The following is a 21,800-nucleotide window of genomic DNA, read 5'->3' on the forward strand; positions in this document are numbered from 1 at the left end:
AGAGTTCAAGTTGCCTCGGCAATGAACTAGGCGGTTTTTTCAGATATGGTTGAGGACATGGAAGCGAGGATTCGGTCTGGGCATGAAGGTTGAGTGTTCTTATACTCATGTTGTAAGATTCTACCCATATTCTAGTACGACATATCCCGACGAGGCACAACATGGATTTCGCTGTCGTTTATTCATAAAATCAACTATCATAGTAGAGTCTGACTGCTTTAAGAGATTTCACTTTCTCATCCGCCAGCCGGGGAGTGAAACGGCTACTCGTATGAAGTGAAGTGTCCTACAAGAACTCGCAGCACGGCACCACCGCGCCTCTCCCCGCAACCGCCTTTGCACCAAACTTTCCAACATACCACTTTCGACCCCAGCGCGCATGTGGCACCATGTTCGCAACTGCATTGATCACAAACAGCACAGCCGGCAAAGGCAGCGGCAGACCCAGTTTGTCCGCCGCCCACGCCACCGGAATAATCCAGGGAGCCGGTTGTAGCGCCGGCGCAACGCCCGCACTAGCGGTCGTAGTAGTGCCCACCTTCATAGAGAGAGTCAGAGGGAAAACTGCAAGGCCGACGAGAGCAAATCCAGTCCACTCTAACCACTCGAAGACGAAGTGGGGGTAGAGGATGTATCGGAAAAGTCCGCTTGCGGGCGGAATCACGTAGACTTTGTGATACTTGTTGCCGTTGCGGTCCTTTTTCTGAAGATCGAGATGATGATCACGATCAAGATCATGGGAGTCAATGTCGGATCTTTTGGAGGCGCGTCGATCTGCCTCTTCTCTGCGAAGACGGAAAAGGGTGGTTTCTGCGCGGATGTTCTGCGCCATGCCGTAGAAGAATATGATTGTTCCGGCGATTATGAAGACCACGAGTCGGGTGGGTGGTACAAAGGGGGTGGAAGAGCTCATGACCTGCGCGCCGTTGGTACGGTACCCTTGGATTGGGATCTCGTAGCCGGCTAGCCATCCAGATAGACAGGATGAGTTGAACCAGTTGAAGAGCATGGCGCTGCACATGACAAAGGCGTGAATGGGCGACATGCTCGGAGCAGAGAAGAATGGTGATATGATGGCGCGGTTGGCATAGTGGGTGCAGTAAAGAGCTACCATCAACTTGTTGATCATAGGCAGCTCAGCCAGAGAAGGTGTTGTGTGAGAAAGATTGTAGAGCAGATTGACTGGGCCTACGATCTCCATTGCAAACCAGGCAAGTCGGCCTGGTATATTGAAGGGCGAGCTCTTGAGGGATGTTTTCCCCGCCGGGTACCATGAGAGCACCCATTCGATGAGAGTGAACTTGGTGTTATCGTCAGCTTGGCATATTCAGTTACGGCGACAATTATGGGTGTTGCGCGGGGACTTTTCATCTACTGACCACAGGGAAGTATTGGAAGACAGCCAGAGCTGTGGTGTACGCGGCAGGGGTGGGAGGATGGAAGTCCATGAAGGAGGGCAGATTGGCCCACGCCGTAGATAGGACACTTCCCATGATGAATGGAATCTCAGATTCGCTTTTGAACTTGAAAGGAGCGACAGAAATTGACCGATATGACTCTGGGGGCCACAGCTTATAAATTAATGTGCCGGGCATGCAAACAACTACAGTGCGACGACTGGTACCTTCGTTGCACAAGACGGCAGAATGATGTAACCTACCCCATGTGGTAAGCGGTCTTGATTTAAGCTACACAACGTGACAACACTAAGCTACAGATCCGATCGATAGATTCCGATCGATAGATCTACGTCAAAAGTCCAAGCGGCGATTCAGGTTTTCCAAAGGTTCACTGATAATTGCTACACACACTCATAGAATTTGTCGATAGCAATTTCTCACCCTTGGCGAGTTTAGTCCGCAGTCGTATCCATCTGATCGCTCATGGTCTTTTTCATGCCCTTCCGCTCTGCCTTGAAAGCCTCGATCTTCGCTTTGAGCTCGGTATCTTGAGTGAGAACATTAGCATCAGCTTGCAATGAATTCCAAGATGAGGACACTTACCAGGAAGCACATCCTCCATCTTTAAAGGCATGCGGTTGAATGGGTCGTGAGGATCGCTGAGCAAGTGCGAGCGGATAGTAGACCGGTCAATGGAAACCTTAGAGCTGGGAAGAATGACGGGATCTTCCATAAGGGTGTACATCAGAGGATCTGCAAAGGTGTCAGTACGAATATGAATACGAATATGCGCATGTCGCCGTGAGGTAGATCGAAGTGCATGACACAGGGAGATAGATTTTGCACATACCCAGGAAATCATCTGGAATCTCGCCCAAGTCTTCCTCTGCTTGATCATCGGCCTCTTTAGCTTCCTGCACCTCTTTGCGCAGACGGTCCCAGCGACGCAGATCCTCTTCAGGTGTGAGCTGGTGTTGTCGCAGAAGGTCAGAAGCCTGTTTGAAAAGCTCCGGTCTATAAGAACGTCCATCGCGAGCAACAGCCGTAATGAAGTTTGGCTTATTCATCAGGTTGACATAGATCTTGGCAATGTCGCTGAGCAGAACCTTCGGATCGAATCCGTACTTCTCTACCATCAGTTGTACATTGCCTTCGACTTTCAATTGTGAGCTCTTCGGCCCAGCCATGGCATCGAGATTGTAGTTGAGCATGTCTGCCAAACGCTGAACAATCTCTGGCATAGTAAATGAATCAGCAAGAGCAGCAGTGAAGAGCTTGAGCATGGCCATTGTCTCATTGGTCAGTTGCATGTATGACTTGGCATTTCTCTGAGACGATGTCAGGTGCTCTTCCTTTTCCTGTCGTGCAGTGGGGTCCATCGATTCGCCCTCACGCCGGAGTTCTTCCTGGATGCTGCGAATGGTTTTGAAAGCGCTAAATGACTCGCCCAGAACATAGGTCACGTCGTTTAGCAGAAGATTCACAAATTGGACAAAGAAGTCCTGATTCTGAGTGGCCTGATTGGACAACTTCTTGCGGTACAGCGTGTTTGGCCAGATACATTTGATGATCTGGAAAATCTCGTAACGGATGTTGAATTTGTCGAAGAATTGCGTATGAGCTCCAGTGTGCTCGGCTTCGATGTAGAATTTCATAATGGCATGCAAGAGGTACTCGTTGGCGAATGGCATGGAATTCAGCAGATCAACGAGAACCCCACGATGACCTCCCGGTCGAGTCAAAGTGCCGCGGAATAGCATGGAGACCAGGCCAGCCTTCAGATAAGGGTTTTTGATGTAACTTGAGCTTTCAAGGAAAGTGATACAAAGCATTACCAGTTCCTCCCCAAGAACAGCGGTGATAGTCTGCGGCATAGCCCACGTCACAAATTTGAAGTTGCTGATGATGACATCCAAGAAGTATTCCGGCAAATTCTGGAATACTTCGGGTTGCTGCTCAGGAAGGGGAAGTGTGATCTTCTCTTGTGGGAAATCCTTCCCTGAGGCCACTCGCAGGAGCCAGACGGCCACGTGGCGCATGACTTCGATGGAACGAACCTGCCACTGTTCGTCAAGCAACAGAGCTTGAAGACTGTATTTCAACGCTAGTCCCAGATCAAGCTTGTCACGGTACTTTTTGAGTGCCTGCTCATATACCCGCAACTGGGCTGGATTCGCCGCCCAGCGTGGCCGCTCAGCCTCAAATCGGGTTATCGATGATTCGATGTGTCGCAAATCCTTGTCAAGTTGCTCCAGTCGCGAAGTCAGAGATTCGCTGCCATAGTGATGCGCTGCGATTGTAAGGAAGAAAAGCTCGCTGTTGAAATTGGAATTGCCTTCCATTGTTTTCGAGTAGAATGCCTCAGACGCATGCTGATCAGCGTTGATTTTGGTCTCATCTCGCATATCAATTCGAGGGTTCCGCTGGAAATACTCCGCATGGAATGTGTGGATTTTGCGGAAGTCGATATTCATGATGGGTCCGCAAAGCTTGTCCAATGTGGAGGTTAGATTGAACATGAATCCATCCGAAGCGACCTCTTCGGGCTTAACCTGCATTGCACGTCGTTTGTGATTCAAATTGAGTGCAGTTGCTACCCAGTCCAGGAACCGATTTTTTGCTTCGGGTGATGCACGCAGAATCTTGGTAGTAATATAGTCCAGGTCCCCTTGAATCATGTTCTGCATCATGCGGAGCGAACTTTGCGAGTTCACAATAAATCCTTGATCGCGAGTTTTCGGGGTCGAGAAATACGACATGGTCACTTTGGGCTGCAGCGGAGAGAGTCGGTACCACGGTCCCAGTAGAGTGGTCGTTTCAAAAGTGGGCGGAGTTGCGGCCACGTTGAACAACGATGACTCTGTCATGGCTGCAGCGATGGCTGGGTTCTCGACCAAGTTTCGCATAGCCTACATGTTCAATCAGTGCTAATACTTGAATGCGTTGTGATTATCACGTGAACATACCATCATGTAAGGCTGAATCTCCCCGTTGGCGTCTTTGAGTGCCAACTGACTGCTGAGCTCCTCCACAGCCGAGATCAGAGCGGGTTTGAGACTGTCATCGTCTTCAAACTTTCCACTGACCTCTCTGAGGAACTCTGGCGTAATGCCCCTCCGCATCCCGTCATCGGGACTCAGTAAAAGTTGTCGAGCTAATGGAGATTCATTGGAGGACTCGACACTACCAGTCGTCAGTCATATTGTCTCTTCATCATTTTCGGTGGGAAGGTCTCACCCAAACATCTCTGGCATCGTGATGGCAAAAACGCAGTAGCTTAGACACAGTCTCTTTGCCTCGCATATGATGTCCCACCTCTTCGTATCAGTATCAGGCTTCCTCATTCTGTCTTGAATTCTGTTCCAGCACGGCAGCAGGTAGTCAAGTGGTCGCTGTGCTTGAGACGCAGCTTCGAGAATGGCCTGGTCCAGGATTCCAATGTGTAGCCGTACTTCCTTGCCATCTTCCAATAGCTCGCTTCGCAGTCCTGGAAGATCGGCTCTGTGCTTATTTCTGGCCCGTGTCTCCTCGTTCAAGTTGATGCTGAAGAAACTCCCGAGGATGAGGTGTTCGAATTCATCAATACTCAAGGCTATTGACCGAGCGGGCGAGTCGACTCGCGCCGGGGAGTTAATCCTGGCGGGAGACGCAGTCCTAGCAGGTGACTGAGGTATGGATCGTGCACGTTCGACGACCTCGGCTGAAGTAGTGGGAGTGATCTTGATCCGCTTCCCTTCAGGCATTTGGGATCCCGGTGCCGCGGCCGGAGCTTCTGAGACCGTGTCATGACTTTGACTTGACGGTCCAGGTGAACTTGCTCGAGATGGGCTGGTGGACGATGACGGTGAGTGGGAGGGTTCAGCGGCTGGTGCGGTCGACGCAGCGGGTGCTTGAAGCTTTGCCAGGCGCTTGTTCCGGATCTACAGCAGGATACAGACCAACTAGTTAGCCAGACACTGGCCAAAGCGTCGCGGAGAAGAAGGGCGACGGGGAGTGAGATTGATCTTCATACCTTCTCCGCGTCAGAGAGAGTGTCCGACATCACTGCGATTTTGCTCGCGGCTGGAGCGCGCCTGAAATGCGACCTGGGTGTCTTGAATGAGTGGCTCAACTATGTTGAATGAATGGCGCGGGGCGGGGTGGACGAGATGGCTCGGTACGAATGACGGAGTTATGCTCGGCGTGAGATATCATAGCACCACCACCCTGGATGGTCTTGCTCGTTCTACGTATCGACAGAACAAGGCGTGGTGGGATGAATACACTACTATGCACTGATGCAGTGTGTAAAGTGTACTGTACTAGTGTAGTCTCCAAATCTAGTCGGTCACAGCTGGGCAGAACTAGGAAATGTGAAAGTGGTGTGGATTGCTTGGAGTAATTCTGCGATAGTCTCCGAGATTCGTCCGCTTACATTCAATGGCCGATCTTGTGGGGATGAGCGGATCATATACCATTCCACAGCACAGATAATTCTTCTTGAATACCGCATGAAATAATGAGCACGGAGGACTATAAAGCCTTCCTCTCCGAAGTGGCTTTCTCCAGCCCACATGCTGACTTGCTCTGGATGAATAATTCATGGAGTGTTGAGTTTAATATGACGGGAGACTTTTGTCTAAAACACGACAAAACACGGTCGTAGTACGATTCATTATGATGCCTATAGATGATTACAGGGTTTACATCCATACAGCGACGTGCCAGTTAGATTAAGTCTCTATCAAAGTTGTATTAATATCATATAAGCGTATCATTGTGGTCATCATTGGCTCAATGCATTTCGGACGACTGCACTATACACGAGAATGAAACAAATGAGAATTAGACCATATAGACGCCTTCACCATCCCAAAGCATGGACAGATAAAGGATCGAACTTCGTTAACACGCACCAGGACCCCCCATACCAAAGCCCAGGTGCTCAAGGGGTCCTTAGTATTTTCCCTTCAGTTGCTCTAATCGCCGGCAGTGCTTCAGCTCTAGCGCTCTGGCCTCTTTCATCTTTTCCACGTCCGGGAAGAACCACCCCTGTGCTTCTTGAATCATCCTTTCTCGCATGTGAACCTCGGATTCACAATCATGTCGAAGCCTCGCAATATAATCCACCTCAACACGCTGGTCAAGTTGCCGGAATTTGCGAGCACTGTAGTCTTCAACGTCGACGGGATTTACAAAGTAGTTCAAGTTGAGTCTTGGCGTAGTACGGCCCATAGTATGGGGGCTGACAGGAGAATCAAAACGATATGTCGGACCGGCCGGAGTCGAGGAGCCCGTGAGAAGCGATGAGAGGAGAGGAAGGACGAAAAGCAGAATCAGAGGCAATAATTGCCGAACAAAGCCCCAGCCATCCATGGGGGTTTCTGGCTCATTATTATTGTTCCCAGCGGTAGGACGAGGTCTGCGGCGTGGCACGCCGCCTCCGAACTGGTGTACACGGAATCCAGGACCGCCGCCCATGTTAAAGACAAATTGAGGTCCAGCTGCGAGAACTGTCAGTGTGACCCGTGTGAAGTATGGAGCAAGAAGGCGAAGAGGCGATGCTTACCGAATGGGCCAAACCCGCCGCCGCCAAAGCCACCGTTAAAGAACCGATTGAACATCTCTTCTGGTGAGATCTCTGCATCGAAGGCTGCTCCGCCCCCGGCTGAGCGAGGGAAGCCACCACCCCCATTGAATCCGCTGAATGGAGAGCCTCCGCTAGAGGCGCTCGGTCCCGGGTTGAACCTACTTTCGGGATCCCCTCCAAACCGGTCGTAACGAGACTTTTTATCGGAGTCTGAGAGAATCTGGAAAGCTCGTGATACCACTAGAATCGAGGGACAGGTCAGCGAGTCGCTCGGCGCGGAGGGGCACAGCGTAGGTTTGTTAGCTTACTCTTGAATGCCTCATCCGCACCATCATAAGAGTTCTTATCCGGGTGCGTCAACAAACTCAATTTCCGGTATGCCTTCTTGATCTCGCTATCTGTCGCAGTCTTCTCAATGGCCAGGATCTCGTAAAAGTCGGTCGGACCACATTTTCGAATCCGTAACACTGCAGCCTTCTGTTCTGGTGTATATGCGCGATCCTGGTTGCCTTGATTATGTTCGCGTGACCTCGCACTTCCACCTTTGGCGTCGGAGCCAGACGCCGTGGCAGAGGGCATTGCGACTAGGTGTAGAAACGTTGTTGGCGCGCGGAGATGAACGTTTGTTGCGATAAAGAGTCAGGCGAAAAGCCAATGCGGGCGGCTTCAGGTGGGCACGACCGCGGAGAAAGGAGAGACTGTCCAGGTCGCTCACTGTGACGGACGGCGCACCGATGGACGGCTCTTCAGACACTCGAAGATTGTAGAACGGGTCCTGAATTGCCCGGCAACAGTGCTGATGGTGAGCGAGGGGTTGTGGTATGGGGGAAGGTGTTTGATAAGGAAAAAGTATGCCGACGAGAATCACCAGGTGTCTTTGCCAAGTGCGGGAACGCTATTCGCAGAACGGCTTCGGTCCTCATCGGCTTCCACTTCGTCGCCGACGGTCCCTCCGCATCATCTCCACAGTCCACAGTCCTCCATTGTCAAAGCTCCCGCCGTATATTTGCAGGAGCTAACTCTGAATTCGCTTCACCATACCTTCAGTGTTGACTTTGCGAACTTCATCACTAATCAGCTACACATATTGCTCTCGTCATTTTGCCAAAGTCGTCTGCAACCCAACCTACGTCACCATGGCCAAGGATTCCGCGATTGAAGAAACTCAGCAGACTCTGGTGCAGCGCTTCAGAGCTTGGGGTGGTATGTCGAGCAGTCTAGATCAGACCTTTTCACTTCACTGCACTTGAAACCCCCCCCCTGTGCATTGACTGATTGTTCCTCAGAAAACTCATTCCCGCCGACTTTGCTCGCTTCTCTCATCTTTGCGCAACATGCACGTCCCTTCCAATTCTTCCCTATGCTGTTCCCGCCTATTCTGCTTTTCACCAGCTATGCCAATCTACAGGGCTACAAGACCGAGACGGCCGGTATCAGTGCTGCCTGGTCTGGCCTCTATCTTCTGCTGGCAGGTCGACGTCGCCAGCAGGTCATGAAGAAGTTCGGAGCTCGCGGCATTGTGCGCGGAGCGACCATGGGTCTCTGTCTCGTCAACATGATCGGTGGTGGATTGGCATACACCCTCGGAAAGCGAGAGGAGGAAGAGACCAAGCCCACGCAGTAAATGTAGCCATCGTTGGCCTGTGATTCGCTTCTGAATGAGGGTTGTTGGTGAGCACGAAAGAGAGTTGAAATGTACGACTGGCGTTTCAAGGCCAATTTTGAGGCGTTGTTGGGGTATGGAAGGGTTAGAAGGCATGTTGACTTGGAAGCTGCTGTGGTTATCTTCCAAGACTTAAAAATGACCGCCAGCTTTGTACTATACATGAGGAGTTTGGGGGTGTTGCGTGTTGCCGGCTAATGTTACATACTCAGGTACATGATCTGCACAATCGTCACTTTTTTCGTCTTCTGCTATGAAGTCTTGCTCGTGTACAGCTCTTCAGATCGAATGAATTGTCGGACATTGTCAGGGACTAACCATTCCAAGTCGTCGGGGGCCGATTGCGACGCCTCACGCGCTCTGGTGGAACTGACAGACGGAGCTCCGGGCTTTCTGCCCTCGATGAGTTGGATCTTCTGGGCCCATTCCCTCTTCCCACCCTCATTCTCTCGATCCCCGCGAGCAATACTGGCAATGAATTCTTCCTGTTCGTTCAGACTGCCCCAGTTGTCACCAGGTCGTAATGTGACCCGCAGACGATGTCGCGAGAACAGCGGGCCGAGAGGCTGTAGATCATGATTCGGAGGATAATACTTGGGGTCAAAGATACGAATCAATGTATCAAAGCCCGTAAGATGCACTTGCTCAAGTTGTTCCGGGTAGATACCAGACGCTTCAATGGCTGCTGCCTTGTCCATGAAGTACGGTTTCTTGGTGACTGCAATATCGATGGCGGGGCCGTCTTCTGTGACTGCAGTACCTGTTTGTGACGACTTGATGGTTGCCAGGTGAGATCGTACATCGTGAGCGAAGAGTTCCATCATCGCAAGACGATCCTCAAATGAAGCTGGCTTGGAGGGTTTGTCGGCATTTTGAGTCGCCAAGAGTAACAGAAGCCGAGATCCTGGCTCGGATTGTTCTAGTAGCGCGGAGCTGGCGATGCGCAGGTGGGCGCATGTGGGGGGATTGAACGAGGAATCGAGTACGTAGAGATTTCTGGCTGGTGGTGGCGCATTACTGGTAGAAATAGTGGCTAGAACTTCAAATTCCTTGTTGGATGCGATGAATTGCTTGAGTAAGGAGTTATACCGCGAACGGAGTGCCCGAAAGGATGCCATTTTGATGTTGGCATTTGGGAAAAGCTCCAGCAAGTCCAAGCCGAGGCTGCAGTAAGGCTGTAGCCGCGTGATCGGACGTAAACACTTGGAGTTGATAAGATAAGGCTGAATCTCGAAGATGGAGATCCATCATTCATGCAAATTGGCAGGTACCGATATGGGACCAGCTCCAAATGATTCTAAAAGCATATAATATACTACGGACGATCGTCACTAAAAATAACGAGCTCTAGAGGGCCCTCCCGATTAAGGGCCCAGAAGTATGTATATGTTTGAGCGTGCACCCATGCAATAAATGGCAAGTGTATAGGCTATCCATGCTAGGACCAGTCGGCGGATAATTTTGCGTTCTGGCATAAACAGGCATGTGATGGATAATCGAGCGGACCGGAAATTACTGTATCAGACTGGACCTCTATGTTGTATCCGCAATTGATCTATACACTCGATAGTAGTAGGATCTCAGAGTGGTCATCAGGAACGGAGATATATCGCTGCTACTGTTGACGCTGGATGGAGGGCGGTCGGTGAGGTACCTATGACGCCGAGTATACGTGGAGCGAGCAAGCGCCACGGTCTTGCAGGGGCCAAGTAATTAGAATACGGGGAAGAAGGGAAATATTGGGTCTATTTCAGCGATGAAGCAGCTCAAGCGACAGAATGAGAGGAGATATGAGGCAAACGTGGAAAGGGTGCACACGACATGGTATGTGGTGGTATAACTATACTAGGCCCGGAATACGGTACCTTTCATCGCTGGAGCCAGTGGTTGCTTCCTTCCATGCAAGAATAACGGTCAATGATAGAGTGTCTTTAGTCGAGCGCTGGACACCTCTACGTGAAATTTGTTAATATATATCTAGGCCTAGTGTCATTGCTACAACAATAAGAGTTAAAGACGTGACCCAGGAGGTCATAGAACACAGAATTAGGGTTCAGGCACGATCATGACGGAGAAAATCCTCAATATCGAGGCGACCCGAATCCTTCTTTCATTCATAGTATAGATTTTCCACGCCTGCGCTGCTTGGTAGTGCTTTGTCCTCAACAAACCGCTTCGACATGACCTGGTTCTTGCGTAGAGGTTGCCGACGCCAGGAATCACCCTCGCTTCAAAAAAGCCAATGGAGAGATAGAAGGAAAAAGTATCATCGCGAATCATCCGCATCTAGTTTAGTCTTGGCGTCCCTTCAGTAACCGCTGGGTGACCTTGTCCTTCTCTATGATATAGACCTGCGCGCCCCAACCGGATAGGGCGTCACGATCGACGGCACTCAAGAGCGCTTGAGAGATGGTCTCAAACAGATCCTCCGGGCCCTATTTGACAGCAAATTAGTCAGGAATGGTCAGCCAAGCAAACAAGCAGACATGTAGGACACGTACAAGATCCGGCTCCCAAAGACCCTCGCAGGTACCGAATAGCTGGTCGCTCGCTGTGCCGCTGACAATGAAGTCCTTGGCAAAATCAATGCAGCCAATGCTGTCGAATCCACAGATGAAAGGTTTTCCAGTTGTGTGATTGATTCCAGCGATCACTGGGCTCACGAAGAATGGCCCAAAGCGCTTTTCGTACAACGATGAGCTCACCAGGTTGGCCAAAGTCTGGGGTGAGATATGGCGTTCCTCACGCAGCCGGTACATGTTGACCTTGTAGCGAAACAGATCGGAAACAGTGTTGACATCGGTCGCGAGACCAGTGAGACCGAGATAGGTGGATGGAGCGTAGTTGAAAATCTTAGGGAAGTTGTTGGAAATGGTCAACGCTTGCATACCCAAGCGGAGATCGCAGGCGATGGCGACGCAGTCCTTGCCCACCATAGCGACGCAGGCACCGCCATCTGAAAGATGATTAGTACATGAGTCAGGAAAGAATGGTAGTGCTGAGATTGACCGTACTGATGTCGAAGGGTGAGCCCTGGAGGACGGGGATGGTCAGCAGAAGGCCTTTGGCGGTTCGTGAACAAGTCAATGGACACATTTTCCTACCATATTTGCAGATCGTTCCAGGGATCTCAACCGCTAGACAGAGCTTCAGAAGCTTGGGTTTGAGATATTGAGTCAGACAATAGGAGGCGTGAGGCGTGGGATGGAGATTGCTGATGAATGGAGAAGAGTGAGGTGATGTCGGGGAGCTGTGAAGGACGCGAGGTGCCAAAGCTCGGATGACGCCGCACCGCCGCTGCCTGGACTTTGGGGAACCGTTGGTGCGGGCTCGGTCTTCGACAGCTTTCTCTCTACCATCCCACGCCACTCGCTGCTCGTATTTCCATTTAATCATTCGCATTTCTGACACACACTCCAAATCTTTCGAACGCCTTCAAATTCTCAAGAATAGCATTCTAGCGGCATTTTGACGCGCCCGTCCATAGCTCTTGCAACAACAACACCACCACCATGAGTGCCCACGTCGTAGTGATTGACTCGACTGCCAGGCGGGCCACAATCAAAACGACGCCTGGAAAATACTTGACTGATATTCTGCAAGAAGCTTGCATCAAGCTTGGTCATAATCCAAGCCAATATGGTCTAAAGTATGCCGCAATGAGGATCAATACAGCGCCCCGCTCGAGAACGCTCAAGCTGACACACCCTGCCACTGCAGGTACAATCGCAAGCAACTAGACTTATCCTTATCCTTTCGACTCTCCGGTCTAATTTCTGGCGCAAAGCTGGAGCTTGTGCAACTATCTCGGTCACCGTCCGTCGTTACGGTCGCGCTTCAACTTCCCGACTCCGAGGCCCGCGGAGCTCCAAATGGGCGGATTATGGACAAATTTCCGAGCACAACCACGCTGTGGTTAGTCCTGCGCAAGTTCGAAGCCGGTGTCGCAGGAAGCGGTCCTTTGAGAAATCTCACAGCTCGCGGCGTTCCGCATGCCGAAGGCAACTCTGGTGCTGGACGTTTATACTACGAGATTCCGGTACTACAGGTTCTTGGACGAGAGTTGTCGACCTTTACGGACCTGCAAAAGACACTTGCACAGATAGGACTCAATGATGGGAATGTGCTCATGCGGCTCAGTTTCCGGCAGACCGAAGAACCACTGGAGGAGGCCATGACCAAGATTGCGGAATACTTCCAGTCATCCGAGAACGAGGTCTCGGCCGCAGTGCCTCCCCAGAGTACCACGACAAGTGCCGTGCCAGAACAAACGAATGAGCCACAGGAGCCCCAGGGCTCAACGACAAGCTCGGTGGGCCAAGAATCTGTCAGCGACGCTCCTTCTGGAGATGGCCAGGAACCCACCGTGTCGACTTCTGAACCTAGTGAACCTACTGCTCCAACCTTAACTGCCGGTCGGTACGTAACCGTCTTCTCCCCACCGACCAGCGATACCCCTTCTTCTGCACAAATAAAACACAATGAAGAAGACTACATCCCGTCAATCGAGCACGCAAAGGCCCATCAGCGACTTCTCAACGAGGCATCGCGCAACAAGCGGCTCTTCACAGACGCCGAATTGGCTGCAAAAGCCGCCGAGGAAGAGGCCCGGCGAGCAAATGTTCGTGAAGTCGATGTAAAGGTTCGATTTCCAGATCAGAGCCAAGTGGTGGCTAAATTTGGACCCCAAGACTCTGGCTCAACACTCTATGCCTTTGTTCGCAGTTGCCTAGCACCGGCGCTAGCAGCTGAAAACTTCGTCTTGACTACTTTTTCTCATCCATCACCTGCCCGGTCTGCGCATACAAACACTATCCCGGACTCGGATCAGTCTTTATTAATCAAACACCTCGGCTTAGCTGGCCGAGTTCTTCTCAATTTTTCATGGCGTGACGCGTCCCTGGCTAGCCAGCGTCGAACAGATCTTTTGCGCCTTGAATTGCGCAGTCAAGCTCGGGAGATAAAGGTCGAGCAGCCCCCCGAGTCCGTCGAAGAGCCATCCACATCTCTTTCCTCCAAGTCGGAAGCAGGCGCTGCGCAGAATACAGGAAAGCCCAGCGGCGGCCGTAAGAGTGGTGGTATTCCCAAGTGGTTGAAATTACCGGGCAAGAAATGACGGACAGAAATTGATGGGGATGGGGACACGCTTGATGAGTGATGATAATTGCATTATAGAAATCCTATCCTTTACAATTCAAACAACTCTTACTAGGAACAACGTCGTATATCTATATTGACCTCGTGGATTCACAGAACTCTGGGAAACCTTTGGCAATACGTGGACGCCGTTGTTGACGTACAAAAACAAGGATGGCTAGCGTAGACAACAGATAAAATGGAGACCACCTGCACTTTGTAAAATGGACTTATCTGATCTGTTCATGCTGAATGCATAGTTTTGGAGAAAGAGTGGGCCGCGACTGGATTGCCATGGTATGAGCGACCAATGAATTCAGAACTACTCGTTTTAAGTATTCGTGTGATCCGTCTTTTGAGAAGATCCCTGGGTTCATCATGAGGTGCTAGGTGCCTCGTGGGTTGTTAAAGACTGAGAAAGTGCAATATAAATTATCCAGGTAGAGCTTCGACAATATAGTTTTGGTATTCAAGTTTTTGACATTAATAGTCGTATCTGAAACTACGAGTCTCTTGATAAATCTCGCCACGTCCATGAGCCCAGTGCAACTTCTTAGGGTCAAAAAAGGACAGGACCTGACATGCTCGCGGTCCAGTACCCCTCAAATTCTCCCAATTCCAAGCTGAGCGTCTCTCACGGGGTCTGGACGAAGCCATTTGCGATCTACGCACAAATTCTACACCCAAGACAAAAGAATATTGAACAAAAATTGTTTTCATTATGGCTTCACTTCCGAAAAGCAGGGAAGGGATTCCACTTTTGCCATCCTCATGTAACCACCAATGAGCCACACAGAAGACCCCATGTTCCGATTCGAAGCGGTATGCTGGATGGTAGTCGGAGAGGTTGCTTCAACTCTGATCTACCATGCTTCGACCGTATTTTTCTTCATGTTCCCTTGCACGCGCCAGGTATTTGGATTCGTTAAACGACGGAGAAAAAAGAGTAACGGAATGGAGCGCTTAGTGAGCCTGGGTACGGCGGGCCTCGGCGATGACCTTCTGCATGTCCTCGACCTTTCTCTTGCCACGGGTGAAGGTACCGAGCTGTAGAATGATAAGTTAGCAAAATATGGCGTGATGAACGACAAGCGGTCGGCGGATATGGGGTCGAGTGATTGGAATTGTAGATGGGAAATGTCAAGGAACTGCATCTGCTGGAGGTGGCCAGATGTGCCACCGTGAAGGTAGGTCACAAAGCGACATTTGAGTTGCCTCAGCAAGTCAAAGGCCCGTGACACGTTCCGCATATCAGGGGTGATTGTCGGCAGATTCGGCAGACACAGAGAAGACTTCGTGGGTGGAGCGTAGAAGGAAAATTCAAGAGTCGGAAACTTACGCGCTTCTTGGCGAGCTCTGTGATATGCTGTTAGCATGCAAAAGTCTTGATCAACGAGGACTGAGGACTGGGTGTACTTACTGCGGGCACGCTTGTCCTGAGCGTTACGGAGCAACTCAATCACACGACGCTCATAGGGGGCAAGGCCAACAACCTCACGAGCAATCTCGCGGACGAACGCAGTGCGGCGAGAAGACTGGCCCTTGGTGCGGCTAATCTTGTTCTTGGGGGTGTTGAGGGGAGTGGTTTTCTGTTGATTCAATGTTAGTCGGGCCGTAACTAATAACATTCCGAATCTGCCGATCGTCGTTCTCCGGTGATCTCTGTTCATCTTGTCGATCTTTTCGAATCACGGTCCGGTCTGGGTCATTGGAGACCTATTCAAATGTCGGGATTTGAGTCTTTCATCTTCATATCGTATTGGCTGTTCCTGCTCGTGTCCTTTACAGATCCATTCGCGTCCACAAAATCTGTCGCATCCGCTGTCCGATTCACATATCGATGATGGGAAAGCTGGCCTCCAAGCCGCAGCCTTAAACCCGGCCGTGTCGAAGAAATCGAAGATGTACAGAGATCCGGAGAAAAGACGAAGCGACGAGTGAGAGGGAAAACGTACGTGGCCCTTGTTGGTGCCGACCACGATACCGGTGCGTTCTTGCGCCATTGCGACGGTTGGTGTCTTGGGGGATTGGCGGAGTTGTCGTGAAAGGGGAATGAAGGAAGACGTGTGGAAAACCCGTAATGCTTCGGGCAACCGCACACTGCGGGTCTTGGCGCGGGCGTTGGTGCGTAGGCGAAACTTTAGGGCTTAGGGTAACTTCCTTAATTGGTTAAATGTGGCACTGGACATGTGACCTTGCAAACTTTAAACCTTAGGCACCAAGCTTAACTTGATCAGGTAGTATGTCTTCGAAGATACGATCACCGAAAATCGTGTGCAATGCTAATGGTAGTACACTTTTTAAAAAATGGCTTATTGCAAGCTCGCAAGCTTTGAGCAGGCTTTGCGCCATACCAAAAGCCCAGTGTCCTCGTTGTGTAATTTTGAACCTCATAGTCTCACAAGCAAAAGCCCATCAAGAGCCTCCTCCCAACTCTCCATGAGAGCGCCACAGAATAGTTCAATGCGGGATGAGTCCAGTGTAGCCTCGAGGATGTGATGAGCAGACTTTTGAGTCTCGGCAGACTGATCTCCTTGAATGACCAAATCAATCAGGGAGGAAAGAACTCCGGACGCAGAAACGCGCTGCTTCAAGGCCCGTGCGTTTGATCGGACAAGATCGTAGATTTCTGGCACGAGCGCTGACACTCTCTCCAAGCTTTCTTTGGGCAATTTCGCCGACTTGCCTCCCCTCTTGCCAGCCAGCGTGACGAGTTGCCAAAGCGCTTTCGTTGTTTCCAGTATGGTGTAGGATTTGTGAAGATAATCCCAGGCCGGCCCAATTGGGGTTTCAGACCCAATATACAACGCCGTGGAGGATAGCAAAGGCGAAGATGCCTTCTCATCCGCAGTCAGTTCCGTTTTTTTCGCCTTGAGGTATTTTTCGGCCTCGCCAAGAGCACCTTCGACCTGATGCAGAGTGATCGGTTTAGAGCCAGCCATGAACAAGGCCACCTTCAACATTTCCGTATGGATCAAACATGATTCCTTTTCAGCTAACGTTTGGTCGTCATCAGCATCGGATACTGAAAGCATCTCAAGAGAAGGTAATTCGGTCTCAGCAGTTAGAGTTCTTTGCAGAGAAATACCCTTCAATACGCTGAAGAGGCGATCCGTGATACGAGCTGAAGCCAGCCAATTAGTCTAGAAGATGTCAGCTAAAGTTGGCACGATAAAGCTGGTTTCCAGGTGAAGACTAACCTTCGGGAGCGGCCCTAGACGGATTCTCTCTTCGAAAGGTGGCTTGTCAACAAATTCGCACGACATGAAAGCACCAAATTTCCGTGAATCAACAAAGGGGGAGTCATCACGCGCTGTTGAGAATTCATGTTAGCAAATTCCCTCGAAGAACCTTGTGAATAATAATTGATTCATTTACCGAGTTCATCGCAGCGGCCCATTGAGTCGCCTCCCGCAAGTCTTTGGGTACGACGTACTTCCAGAGCATACAACCGTCGGTTAAAGCTATTGGACAGGCGTCGCCGCAGCTCGATGATTTCTTCAGTGTTCACGTAGGCGCCCTCATCCAAGCCAGCTGTTCGGTATCGCATCGTGTTGACTTCTGAAGTGCGGAAGAAATTGAGCCCTTGCACATAGGCCGACAAGGGATCAAAGTCCTTATACTCGGCTCCCTCAACTGGGGGTGCAGAGTGGGGATGGATAGTGGAAAGGCGAGTGAGTAGAATGTGAGCCACAGAATCGAACTGAATCTGCTTGACGGACAATTTGCTGAAGGTGCTCAAGGCGAGGGATCCTGCCCCAAGAAGAAGATAGATTCTGACCAAAAGGAGGAGCGCCTCGTAATTGTGCGGAGAATCACGACAAAGGCGATCTAGAATAGCGGCCGCTCGGATCAAGGAGGTCTTGGAGACCTTTGACCCCGTTTCGCGTTCCTCGGTGGGCTGAAGGAGACACATGGCTGCAAGAATGCAGAGATCATCGATGGGCTGACTCTCGATGGTGGAGGACGCCTCTTTCGTGGGGTCTTTCTTGATTTGACCATCCTTGAACGCTTTATCATACATCTCGAGACACCTGACAGCAAAGCTCTCCATGAGCTCAGAGGAAGGGTTGTCTGACCCGGAGATGTTCAAACAGTACTCCAATTTGAGGGCATTGATAGCGGGGACATTTGTCTACATTTTTGTCAGTATGGAAGCAAAGTCCATTGAGCCTAGATGAATCATAATCGTTACCTTTTCTACACCAGCATGGTGTTTGTTGATATAGTCGAGCAAGGTGGATAGATGATCCTTGTTTGGACCAATTACCCTCCTGATATCGTTGAAAGCGTACAACTTGTGAATGTGGTTGTCAATATATTCGCGGGAGGCTGAAAGTAAGCTATCGGCGGAAGCCTCGCCTGTCTGGATCCCGTGGGAAATAATATCGAGACGAGCGAGAGCTGCATTGCGAGACTTGGGCATTGTCCGTGAAAAGGTTTCCGCAAATTTCACCGAGTCGCTGATGATTCTTTTGGAGGCTGAATGTTAGCATACTTAGAAACATACAGTTGATTCTCAGCACTAACCCAGAATCTTTGGCGTTCTTTGTGGCTGTGACTAGAAGGTTCCAAATACTCCAGTCGTCGATCTCACGAAGAGCCTTCAGCCTCTCCTGGTTGTCAGAAACTCCATAAAGACCCTTCACAAATGCCACTCCTTCTTCCCACATCTGGGCTGCAATGAGATTGGCCGCTTTGAAGCCCAAGAAAGCATTATCGTTTTGGACGATGCGAGATTTGAGGCCGAGATTGTCGCTGTCCAGAATCTTGACGACTTCAGAACTTCTTCCTTGAGTTTCATAGATCTTGATAAGCAGACGCAATTCCTCTGATGTTTGAATCGCTCGTGGCGGGCTTAATTCCTGAGCCTACACTTGGCATTAGCCAACCAATTGCCCAGCCAGACACACCATGAGTGTCGGTTTCAGGGTACGGCTCACCTTCTGAGGGACATCTGCTGCAGCCTTAGAGATCATGCGATACGCGAGGGTACCGAAAAGCTTTCGATCAGCCTCGGAGCTCCGCTCATCTGTTGCTATCAAATGGCTGAGGAAAATGGCCCAGAAATAGTACTTGCGGTCCCGTGGGAAGTTCTTTTGTAGACTCATGGCAGCCTAGACGGAAGAGGTGTTTCGGTCGTCAGCCATTGAGTCTCCAGAATTTGGCCACCTCGAGCCATTGCCCCAGCTATGCATTGTGACAGACTTTTTGTGCCGATTTCCAATCGTTGCTTTCAAAAGCGTACGTGAACCAACGGCCTTGAATCTCTAAATCCTGAGGTTTGACTTTTGCCGCCCTTTCCCACATGTTACTCCTCGTCGCTTCATGGCCATCCAATTTTTGCAACGTTCTGAAAAGAATGTCCAGAGTGTCAATGTCAGTTGTTGGCGGTTCCGCATTGCACAGCTCGAGGGTTTCCGTAATGCCGCGCTTGTGATGAGCCTCGTCCGCATGGCGCCAGAGTACATGCGCTTTCCAAGCCTATGAAGACATTTGTTGTCAACATGTAAGACAACCTTGGCGAGGAGATATCCTTTCAGCTGCATACTTTCAAAAACCGCGTATCTTCACCTTTCTTCATACGTTTCTCAATGAGCTGCAAGGCCTGCTTCAGATTCTGCCCGTCAATTGCATCTTGGATTTGGTTGTTGCGGCGCAGGAACACAGCATCACTGATCGGTGCCATAGTGAGTGGAGGAGAAAGTGGATTGTCGCGGAGGACTCGGTGTATTCTGCCGTCTCCGGTTGTCTACGACCAGCACAGTACATATGTATGTTCGCACCGGGGAATGTGCTGTGCCAGCGGCGGGGAAATAGCTGCCGCGACCTTTTTTTTTGGTGGGGAAGCAATTGATCGAGATACGGAAAGCGGTGAACCTTGGGTGCGTTGCGCCGACTCTTGTCAGTGCGTATGACGTGGAGCCCTCCGCGGTGCAGGTGCCTGAGTGGGTCCGTTGAGCCTCGGCTGGGCCATGAGGAGGATGTTCGGCACCTCAGTGACTTCACTACTACGAACTTATACACCCACTGACGACTGACCGATGTGCACATTGAACTCACAAGCAAACGTGTGCATTTACTTCTAGCTTCAGGTATCACGTCTTTGCGCGACCTCGGTCTAGGATAAATATGGCTCCTTGGTCACTTGCAGTTCAAGATCAATCGAAAACATGGTATCTGTGGCTGGAGACTTTAAGTACGGAGAAGAGCCTTTCCCGACGTCTTCCCAAAGGTCGTTTATGCCACAAGCATGTGAGAGCCCGTCCTCGACGGCGAAACAAGAAGATCAATAAGTAAGAGGTACTTGCAACGCAAAATCGACGGTTAGTGAGCTTTTCTGCCGTCAATTCATATCGTACAATTACGGGTCTCGCTCCTCGAATTGAAAGAGACGAAACAGGTATGTTTAGCAAGCGCGAATATCTGCGAATCGCTGCGAAAAATACATAATGTCCCTGACGCCGTCTCCGAAATGTCGCTTGGCTCAGCACCGGCCAGAGTGAAGGTTGCTCCCGGCAATTGTACGCTCTCCATATCTTGAGCCACAAAGGACGCGAAGGGATTGGATCATATATCTGGTCCAACTTGAGATCCTGAGGACATGTTGGCGACGACGTCCCTGCACTTTTCTCCGACTATTTTTGAGTATTTCCGGGAAACTTCTTTTGATTAAGCTTCAGAACTGTTAGCCATCGATTTCCGAGGAAGGCTTCGGCAAGAGGATGAGCTTTGTTGCTGTCTTTAATCCAAGAAATATCTTCATCAGAGCAATACTCACCCAGTTTTTCTTGCAGTCACGGTACGCCCTGCCGATTGTGTCATGTCAGTACGCCGTCACTGACCTCAACGCGACGAGAAGCAGCATGGCGGAGGCTCCAATCGGGCGTCTCTGGGGCTCAACACCCAAGCATAACAAACCTGGGATTTACGTGATACGTACTGGAAGTAGTCACCACACATCTCCCGATCAAAGTTATTACGTTTCATACACTTCAGACTGCGATCCGCAAAGTCCTGACAAGGATCATAGTACTCGCTGGCGGGTTTGCTAGGGACTTGGATTAGTCGTACTTTCTCCAAAGTAGAAGTGAATTTGTGAGTGAGGTGTGCAAGACACAGGGCAGCCGAGGAGGGGGTGGAGCGCTGTTGTTCATTCCTGACGGTGTCGCAGGGCTGACAGCTGCGGGCTTCATCATGTGTCCATCCGAGCGAATGGAGAAGCCACTGCTTTCTCTTGGAAACCAAGGGAATAAAACGGACATACTGTGTAAATTTGCGCTCAGCCTTCTCCCAAGTCTTGCCGTGCTGTTCGTTCTGCGGGGTGTCGGACGACATTTCGACTCGAGTGAGCTCTGGGAGCAACGGGAGGACAGCTCAGCTCAGGTGAAGTTCAGTGTAGAGTAGGGCTCGAAGGTTTTACACGCAAAAACGGGACTCGACGACCCGACAAAAAGGATGAGATGAGGACTGAATTGATACTGTTGCGGGTTCTTCCCGGCTGCTCGGGACGATCAGCAGCGTAGTCTTGGCGCGTCACGGAGCTTCGGTGGCAACCCATCCACGAGTCCTGCGGCATGTTCCGTCAGATGCCACGATTATACATGAACCTGCGATTGTATTTTCCGATATCACAAAGCTGTTGAAGTGATTTAGGTGCAATGGCAGTGCCAGTACCGAATAGCAGATGATGTTTCCAAGCTGCTTTATCTCTTAGAAGACTGAGTACTGAGTACTGAGTACTGAGTACTGAGTACTGAGTAAGTGAGTAGTGAACAATGAACACACCATTACCACTCTCTTACATACTAAGTTATGTGGACGGAGACCATATTTCCAGTCTCATGTATACGACATCAAAAGAGATTTGGAGTTATGGTGCACTGAAAGACAAACAGGAGTTTTTGAAACGAGGATTTACGCAGTTTTCTTGAGGAGCTGCTGCCCTTGGAGGAGACTCCGCGAGTCCACAGTCCACACTGTTCGGTGATGTACTAGTTAAGATTTCTATTTCATTCTAGCATCTTTCGGA

General features: G+C 50.5%; 9 protein-coding genes across 9 annotated transcripts; 2 read left to right on the forward strand and 7 right to left on the reverse strand.

Annotated features, from left to right (window-relative positions):
* Positions 1-286: 286 nt before the first annotated feature.
* Positions 287-1,493, reverse strand: N7539_005020 (3-oxo-5-alpha-steroid 4-dehydrogenase family protein; the record flags this gene model as incomplete). The annotated part of the gene is made up of 2 exons (XM_056934622.1): positions 287-1,317; positions 1,376-1,493. The coding sequence occupies 2 exons, from the start codon at positions 1,491-1,493 to the stop codon at positions 287-289; spliced, it is 1,149 nt and encodes a 382-aa protein (XP_056789816.1).
* Positions 1,494-1,852: 359 nt separating this feature from the next.
* On the reverse strand, positions 1,853-5,442 carry N7539_005021 (ubiquitin-ubiquitin ligase UFD2; the record flags this gene model as incomplete). The annotated part of the gene is made up of 6 exons (XM_056934623.1): positions 1,853-1,947; positions 2,004-2,153; positions 2,251-4,309; positions 4,367-4,583; positions 4,638-5,320; positions 5,413-5,442. The coding sequence occupies 6 exons, from the start codon at positions 5,440-5,442 to the stop codon at positions 1,853-1,855; spliced, it is 3,234 nt and encodes a 1,077-aa protein (XP_056789817.1).
* Positions 5,443-6,335: 893 nt separating this feature from the next.
* On the reverse strand, positions 6,336-7,548 carry N7539_005022 (J domain-containing protein; the record flags this gene model as incomplete). The annotated part of the gene is made up of 3 exons (XM_056934624.1): positions 6,336-6,883; positions 6,949-7,209; positions 7,278-7,548. 3 exons carry the CDS (start codon positions 7,546-7,548, stop codon positions 6,336-6,338), a joined length of 1,080 nt encoding a protein of 359 aa, XP_056789818.1.
* Positions 7,549-8,105: 557 nt separating this feature from the next.
* On the forward strand, positions 8,106-8,593 carry N7539_005023 (uncharacterized protein; the record flags this gene model as incomplete). The annotated part of the gene is made up of 2 exons (XM_056934625.1): positions 8,106-8,172; positions 8,256-8,593. 2 exons carry the CDS (start codon positions 8,106-8,108, stop codon positions 8,591-8,593), a joined length of 405 nt encoding a protein of 134 aa, XP_056789819.1.
* Positions 8,594-8,883: 290 nt separating this feature from the next.
* On the reverse strand, positions 8,884-9,750 carry N7539_005024 (nicotinate-nicotinamide nucleotide adenylyltransferase; the record flags this gene model as incomplete). The annotated part of the gene is made up of 1 exon (XM_056934626.1): positions 8,884-9,750. The coding sequence occupies one exon, from the start codon at positions 9,748-9,750 to the stop codon at positions 8,884-8,886; it is 867 nt and encodes a 288-aa protein (XP_056789820.1).
* Positions 9,751-10,923: 1,173 nt separating this feature from the next.
* Positions 10,924-11,568, reverse strand: pup3 (proteasome core particle subunit beta 3; the record flags this gene model as incomplete). The annotated part of the gene is made up of 2 exons (XM_056934627.1): positions 10,924-11,067; positions 11,134-11,568. The coding sequence occupies 2 exons, from the start codon at positions 11,566-11,568 to the stop codon at positions 10,924-10,926; spliced, it is 579 nt and encodes a 192-aa protein (XP_056789821.1).
* A 576-nt stretch (positions 11,569-12,144) lies between these two features.
* On the forward strand, positions 12,145-13,748 carry N7539_005026 (putative UBX domain protein; the record flags this gene model as incomplete). Its single annotated transcript, XM_056934628.1, has 2 exons — positions 12,145-12,281; positions 12,353-13,748. The coding sequence occupies 2 exons, from the start codon at positions 12,145-12,147 to the stop codon at positions 13,746-13,748; spliced, it is 1,533 nt and encodes a 510-aa protein (XP_056789822.1).
* Positions 13,749-14,731: 983 nt separating this feature from the next.
* On the reverse strand, positions 14,732-19,457 carry N7539_005027 (60S ribosomal eL36 domain-containing protein; the record flags this gene model as incomplete). The annotated part of the gene is made up of 12 exons (XM_056934629.1): positions 14,732-14,815; positions 15,108-15,124; positions 15,189-15,357; positions 15,724-15,906; positions 16,171-16,911; positions 16,969-17,081; positions 17,147-17,903; positions 17,964-18,240; positions 18,299-18,639; positions 18,682-18,885; positions 18,977-19,252; positions 19,320-19,457. 12 exons carry the CDS (start codon positions 19,455-19,457, stop codon positions 14,732-14,734), a joined length of 3,300 nt encoding a protein of 1,099 aa, XP_056789823.1.
* Positions 19,458-20,456: 999 nt separating this feature from the next.
* N7539_005028 (coiled-coil-helix-coiled-coil-helix domain-containing protein) lies at positions 20,457-21,106 on the reverse strand (the record flags this gene model as incomplete). The annotated part of the gene is made up of 2 exons (XM_056934630.1): positions 20,457-20,577; positions 20,712-21,106. The coding sequence occupies 2 exons, from the start codon at positions 21,104-21,106 to the stop codon at positions 20,457-20,459; spliced, it is 516 nt and encodes a 171-aa protein (XP_056789824.1).
* Between the last annotated feature and the right edge of the window lie 694 nt (positions 21,107-21,800).

The sequence above is a fragment of the Penicillium diatomitis genome, assembly GCF_028827545.1.
Source record: "Penicillium diatomitis strain IBT 30728 chromosome Unknown utg000005l_segment0_segment0, whole genome shotgun sequence".
In the NCBI taxonomy this organism is placed as follows: domain Eukaryota; kingdom Fungi; phylum Ascomycota; class Eurotiomycetes; order Eurotiales; family Aspergillaceae; genus Penicillium; species Penicillium diatomitis.